This window comes from Anguilla anguilla, chromosome 6 (genome assembly GCF_013347855.1).
Source record: "Anguilla anguilla isolate fAngAng1 chromosome 6, fAngAng1.pri, whole genome shotgun sequence".
Classification (NCBI taxonomy): Eukaryota; Metazoa; Chordata; class Actinopteri; order Anguilliformes; family Anguillidae; genus Anguilla; species Anguilla anguilla.
In genome coordinates this window covers 26,629,485-26,636,653 of record NC_049206.1, presented here as the reverse complement: position 1 = coordinate 26,636,653, position 7,169 = coordinate 26,629,485, and the positions used below count along the sequence as shown (strand labels likewise).

Genomic DNA, 7,169 nt, shown 5'->3' with positions numbered 1-7,169 from the left:
ATGCAATAAAAAGACATCAATTTCCGTCACACCAAACTTTAAAAACCCAATAGTTCGTTAAAACAAAAACACTCATCTTTCTTATTGGAATTTCATAGTTAGCACCTCCTAATGACATTGTCTTTCTTTTCTTTCTAACCAGCATAACAAACCATGCTAGCCTGTTCATGTTATTAAAAAGGCTGTATGGAATTCAAATGCTTTGGATATCAATGGCAGTCTATCAACTTTTCCATAACAGCAAAGTGTCTTGGATCAGATTTTCCCTTGTTTCATGAAATCAAGGTCCGGTTTCCCATGCATTTTTTAAAAATCTCTGGTTGTTTGCCTGGTTTTTAGCGTTTTCACCAAGACTGAGAATCAATCAAGACTGAGGACAGGTTTAACCTTTTAAAACAAATATGATTCATCATGTAGCTCCATGTTTTCTCGCAAAATTGATTTGCAAGTCCTCCATCAAGTAGTTCACAAAACTGTGACTCTCTCAGACATCTAGAAGTTGCAAGATCATTTGGTCTTCCAGTATCCTCAACTGCAATTTGGAAAAAATAGCAAATCTTTGTGTCTCATGTAGTTTTTTAAAGGAATTTGAGGGGCTGTGAGGTCCTGCTCGAATGAATATTTTTGCAAATTTTATTAAATCATTAATTTAGACAGGACCTTATAGCACCTCAAATTACATTGAAAAGCTCCAGGAGGTGCTTTGAGGCACATAGATTTACTATTGATTTTAAAATTGTATATGAAATTATCACTACATGCTTTTCAACAGTTTTATTAATTTTTAATTTTTATTTTTTTTTTGGTTGAAGGAACCAGGCAGGGAAAAACAACAAGAGATAGGAAAAGAGAGTTGTGGGAAGAAATGCCTGTCAGATAAGCACAGTTATTTTTGATCAACAAAGCGAGGGCATTGTGATGTGCCAACAAATGCGGTATATCAAAATGATACATTACTAGCCAGTCAATCAGATTGTGTCAAGAGGGAGGTTGTTCATGGCAATTTAGCATAAACACAAAGGGTTTTTTTAATTGAATGGACGGTCACAGTTAGCATCCCCCTCAATTATAATTAAAAATATACACACACAGACATATATGGATGAAACTTATGGCCTTGCTCATAATGCTTTTGCAGATTTGCAGACAGTAACTGCATTTTACCCATGAAAAATTGGTAGCTAGGGGTACCAATTCTGTTTTAGTGAATCTCCTTCTCTGAGTTCAGTGCTCACTAGACCATTTTTGCACTGAGATTGTCACACTGCTTTTCCACACTGACTGAGAGCCAACTCTGAACTGTCAATTCTGAGTGTTGTTAAACTCAGTCATTTATAAACTAGAAGCCGGTTGAATGTACATCTGTTTGTTCTGAGAGGCCATGGCTGAGGCATTGAGCAATCTCATAATATGAAAACTGTAAATCAGTCAATCTGTCAGGGAATATAAAAACCCACACAGGTGCAATGACGGGCGCTAGTGTCCGGAAATCTTTAGATGCTGCAAAGCTATAGTTGTATGGGTGTATAACAAAGGCCAGCATACCATTAATCTCCAGGACGCCAAGCCCTGGAAATACCTCACATGTCAATGGGCAGATGCACTCAACACTGGAGACATGTCTGTTTATGAGGTTCCTAGTTGACTTGAAGGCCAGTCAGGGTGTTTAGGGTGTCTGCCTCCCAGGACAAACTTCTACTTTATGTGAGGCTTATGAGAGGTGTTTGATGTATTTTTATCATAAGTACAAGTACATCTCCCAGTTCATCCACAAGTTGTACATGTTCAGTCAAACACACTTTTGTCCTGTTGAAGACCGAGTGCAGGTCAAAACCTTGATTGTGGGGATTAAACATTTTCTAGAAGCAGTAAGTATGGTGTTATTTAGACCTAATTTGTATGCGCATTAAGAAATAATATAAACATTTATAACATTTTTTATTAACTTGCTACATTATCAGACAATTACTTGGTGTTGTTTAACTACAATAACCCCCCCCCCCCCCCCCCCCCCCCACAGCATAACAGACCCACCAGACCCCCTCATTGTAGGGGTCAGGCATTCAGGCCTGTACGGTTCTCTTGGTGTATGCCACACATTATCTTGCCGAGAATATGATGAAGGATGACTCCCCTCACCATATCACTTTTTCCACATCTCTGTAGACCAATGCATATGGGTTTTGCACCACTGAACTCAAATGTGCTTTTGTATTTGTAATGAGGGGTTCATGCACTGCAACCCAACTATAATATCCCTCTTTGTGTAGTTGTCGACAGACCGTTCTTCCTGACAGTCTGATCATGTCTTGCATTGACATTCTCAGTCACCTGAGGAAGAGTTGCTCTTCTGTAATCCCTTACATATGGTACTAATGCATGAGCACCATGGTTATTGAATGTGCACTTTTGACTATTTACTGATGTGTTTCCCATAGATCTAAATGTCACTTTTGTCACTGTCGTCGTTTTTTCTGCGCAATTTAAATGCAATAAATTGAGTTTGCATCCAGTCCCTCCCAAGATACTAACCAAACTCTGCAATAGGACAGTATTTTATTTTCTATAAAAAATATAAGGTCAGGAATACATGTGAAAGAATATATTTATCCATTTAATATGAAAAAGCTGCTAAACCAAATAGCCTACATAAGACCTGGAATGACACATTCACTTATTTGTGTTTCTCAGTGGTAATGTAGACAGACACAGTAAAAAAAGATATATGTAAAAAAAAAAAAAAAAAAAAAAAATATATATATATATATATATATATATATATATATATATGTATATATATTTCACCTTGAATAATATATCAGCATGACCTCATTTGTGTTTTTGACTTAATATTTTAAGAAAATGAATGTTCTGATCTATACATTTCCTTTGCAAAATAGTGTAAGGCTTCTAATTTGATAACAATAATATTTATTTATGAACTCTTTTTAAATTCAGTCTACAATGCTGGAAACATAGTACAAACCAAATCATAAAAATTCTCAAGGTCAACTACATTATTTACACATTACCCGTCCTTAAGCTTTGACAAAGTTTACTTACATGTATATGTAATGGAAAGTACAATGGAAAATCTAAATAAAATAAATGAAGGTATCACCAAACAGCAAAGTGGCACATATGTATTTGTGATATGATTATAAAATAGACAAATATGTCTTCTAAGCGATTATTATTATTTTACAAATGATTTATAAAATAGATTAAACTTTACAAGTTTGAAGGATGAGTCCATGCTTAAAAAATAACAACAGTAGAAGACAATTTTACTTTAATTCAAGGAAGAGTCATATAGCAAACTAAAACATATAAGGCCTTGAATACATTTGTCGACATCCGATTCAATAGAAATTAAAAGATATGGGAACACTTTTCAAAGAGTAAAATACACGTAAAACTCTTCTTAACGCAAGCAGATCCTTTATAAAGTATTTTACGTTTGCTTCTAGAATTTATTAACAGTCCTTAAATTAAAACTAATATCACCAACCTGTAGATAGGCCTACACAATATATAGCCCCATTGGTAGGATTTTGCGCACACCTTATTCAAGACGAATTACTCATATGGTCAACCAGCGCACATACAGTAATAGTAATAGGACACCCAGACATCTCTGCCGAAATGATCAAATGTGCATTTAGCATTTATTTTAAATCTTAATTTATGTATTTTCTAAACTGTAATTATCGACAGAATTCACCGGCTTTTAGACAAAAAATGAGGACGCCTTTCATCTTGTTTACTATCATGATTTGTAAGATGCTCATCACAAGGGAACCCTTTCTTACGCAATAAGATACGTTTCTAAATAGTAATCCAGTAGACGCCAAGCGTGTAAAATGGACATAGTAGCACTGCGATTATTGAATGTCCTAATTAATACGTGTTGTTGCAAAATTAATAAATACATAAATATATACATGGATAACCTTTCGCATTGAATAACTTAATAACCAATATCTTAATAACGTTTTCCATCTATTTCACGCAGTCTGAGTATTAATCACGATGTCATTTCATTTTTTTGATAAAACATGTAATGAATACCTGGTAAGAAAGTAACGACTTGCCACAGCCCTTTTCCTCAGCTGGACACGCGTTTTCTTTGGCCAAAGAAGCACAGTAGTGTATAGATTAAGCTCTCCGGTTTCTCATTCAAGATGCGTCTATAAATCATAAAATACAATTTAACGTAAACCAATCGCTGTTTCCCTCGTGAGGTCAATGGTCTGCTTGAAAGTCGCCATAGTCTAATTTTTCGTCTGAGTCTAATCATCTTTATCTTTACTGGTCGACAGTGGCGTTCTTTGTGAAGAGTCCTCCAGGAGCGGGATGTAAGCATCGCTCTGACAGGTGCGCATGGTGCTGTCCCACAAATTCACTGCACCATGAGATTTCAGCGACTTCGGAGACGTCTCCTCTAGACGGCCCACCCCGGATTGCAGCGCCATAAGCTCTAGTTCGTGTTTAGCAGCATTTTCCAGCATCCTTTGCTTATTGTAAAAAATGACAAAGTTGTTGATGATGGGGTGGATCGGCAGCGCGATAGCGATCACACCACAAAGGAAACTAACGGCAGCGTTGCAACGGCCTAGTGTTGTCTTCGGGTATATGTCGCCGTAACCCACAGTTGTCATTGTGATAATGGCCCACCAGAACGACTGAGGGATACTCGAGAACATGGTTTCCGGGTGACTTTGCTCCAAAGTGTAGCCCATCGCCGAGAAAAGGAATATCCCTATGCCCATGTACATAAGCAAGAGTCCCAGCTCTTTTAAGCTCTGCTTGAGCGCGTAGGTGAGCGTCTGTAGCCCTGAGGAGTGGCGTGCCAGCTTGAAGATGCGGGCAATGCGCATGATGCGCAGCGCCTGTACAGCCTGTTGAACGTTTGACAGTCCCATTACTACATTGCCCAGGTAGGTCAGGGTTAGCACCACGTAGAAGGGTATAATGGCCAGGAAGTCAATCATATTCATGATGGAGAAGAGAAAGTCCACTTTATTAGGGGAGGAGACCAGGCGTAAAATGTACTCAACAGTAAACCAAACAATGCAGGCAGTCTCAATGGCCTCTAAGGTAGGGTGTTCCACATTATTCCCCTCGGCATCCTGCATCTGCAGGTCAGGGATGGTCCCCACGCACATCACCACGGAGGAGAGGAGGATGAAGATGAAAGACAAGATTGCGATGATGCGGGCAGGTAGTGAGCACTCTGGCTTCTCCATCAACTTCCACAAGAACGTTTGGCACCTTTGCCAGCGGCGGGCGTCAGGCTCCCTTTCCATATCGTCCAGAATCAATTTCACTTTGTCGGCGATTTCAGACAATTCTTCCTCTGCCTCTTTCAGACATCCCTTACAGCACTCGTCCAGGAAATCTGGGTCGATTTTCCAGAACTCCATCTCTTTCAAGAAACAAATGGGACAGATTCCTCGTTTGATATGGATCTCTCCATAGTAATACAATTCCATGATACATTTAAACATATCTGGGTCTCTGTCAAAATATATCTCTCCTTTTCCAGTGTCGTAATCGTCGCAAAGTGAGGCTACTGTATCGAAACATTCCGATGAATTATTCACCAGCTCCGCCAGGAAAGTCTCAGGGTAGCGGTTCAACAAGTCCCCGGTCAGAACGTGTTTCACACCTCCAATGTTCACCGCAATTTCGGTTTCTTCGCTGGATTCCGAGATATTGCTGTCGGCATATCGCGTTCTGGGTAATCCCCACATCTTCCACTATGTACAGTTAGCAGCTATTTCCGAAAATGTGAAATGTTCCTAAGATAGATTGTGTGAAATTACATTACAGTTGTTTGTTGTCAGTCTGTGTTGCTATACAGGTTGTTCGCTGTAAATCCACCCTATTGTTGCAGAGAGAAGTAGAAAACACACCAAGAGTCCTTAGTCCACCACTAAATAAAAGTGCGCAGCTGTGAAGAACATCAGATATTACATTTTGCAAATGTTGATGAAAACGGTGCGCTCATAGAATGCCACCTAGAGAATGTGACCGTTCACTGTCAATATATCCTATCTCAGAGCAGCGCTCACTTCTATGCAAGCAAGGAAAGTTAAGTCAAGCACTCCTCTACCCACCCGTGGGATATCCAACTTCGAAGTATGCTTCGCAGCTGAAATTCGTCCGACTAAAAGTGATGTGAGGGCCCGATGTAGTTGGAAAGACGACGGAAGGCGGGTGGGCGGGATCAGAAGAGATGGGGATCATTTGGAAATCAGATAACATCTTGATACAGTGTAGAATGTGATGCATAATTATCGTGTAAGTGAAACATGGAATCATATTACATTAGACTAATTATAACACCCTTTGTTCTGATCTGTGCTTCTCCTATTAAAGGTCGCGCGTACTGTAGCCTATATACAAGGCGAAATACTAAAGGCTGAGGGAATATAATAAGGCATAACCATTCAAACTGTTTCATCGGCGCTATCAAATTCAATATTACCTATTGATAATTTACTGCTATTATATTTCACACGGTTATTGGATATTCTTAAAGCGATTAACAGCAAAATGCATGCGTTTGATTTAATATTTATTGTAAAAAAATGTAGTTTATGGATTTTTACTTTTTAATGCAATTCATTCTTTTTTTCTGAATTGTATTTGCCTACTGCACTGAATAAATGAATGTGTTATTATTTATTATCAATCACAAGGATTTCATTACTGTTATGTATAACACTGTTCACTTTAAAATCTAATAACGAAGCACGCTAAAACAATAAATTGATGAATACGCCATAACGTAAAGCATCTCTGCCGAAAATATTTTCCGCTAAGCTGCACTTGTTTATAATGCATAACTGTATGCTGTCTTTTGTGGGGTGTACTGTATACTGTCGCTATATACGAGTAAAAGCCGTGAGTATTTGCGCAACATAGACACAGCAGTTCAGTACACTTAGGAGCTGACTCCCTCTACAGGCACTCAGTAGGTATGGCAATAATCAGAGTCTGGACTGGACGCCCCTGTATTCTTTACATTGACCTGAACAGTAGTAAAAGCCTTTTCACCAAGGTAGCTACATTTATAAAGTGACAGATACCCGTGTACACTTACATAAGGGTAAGTCAAAGAAAAGCATAGTGAAAGTTTCACTTTTTGCAACACACAGCTA

The 7,169-nt window shown here is 38.6% G+C and overlaps 1 protein-coding gene across 1 annotated transcript; it reads right to left on the bottom strand.

Annotated features, from left to right (window-relative positions):
* Positions 1 to 3,153: 3,153 nt before the first annotated feature.
* On the bottom strand, positions 3,154 to 6,367 carry LOC118229345 (potassium voltage-gated channel subfamily F member 1-like). Its single transcript, XM_035421240.1, has one exon. It carries the CDS (start codon positions 5,754 to 5,756, stop codon positions 4,293 to 4,295), a length of 1,464 nt encoding a protein of 487 aa, XP_035277131.1. The 5' UTR covers positions 5,757 to 6,367; the 3' UTR covers positions 3,154 to 4,292.
* Positions 6,368 to 7,169: the final 802 nt, after the last annotated feature.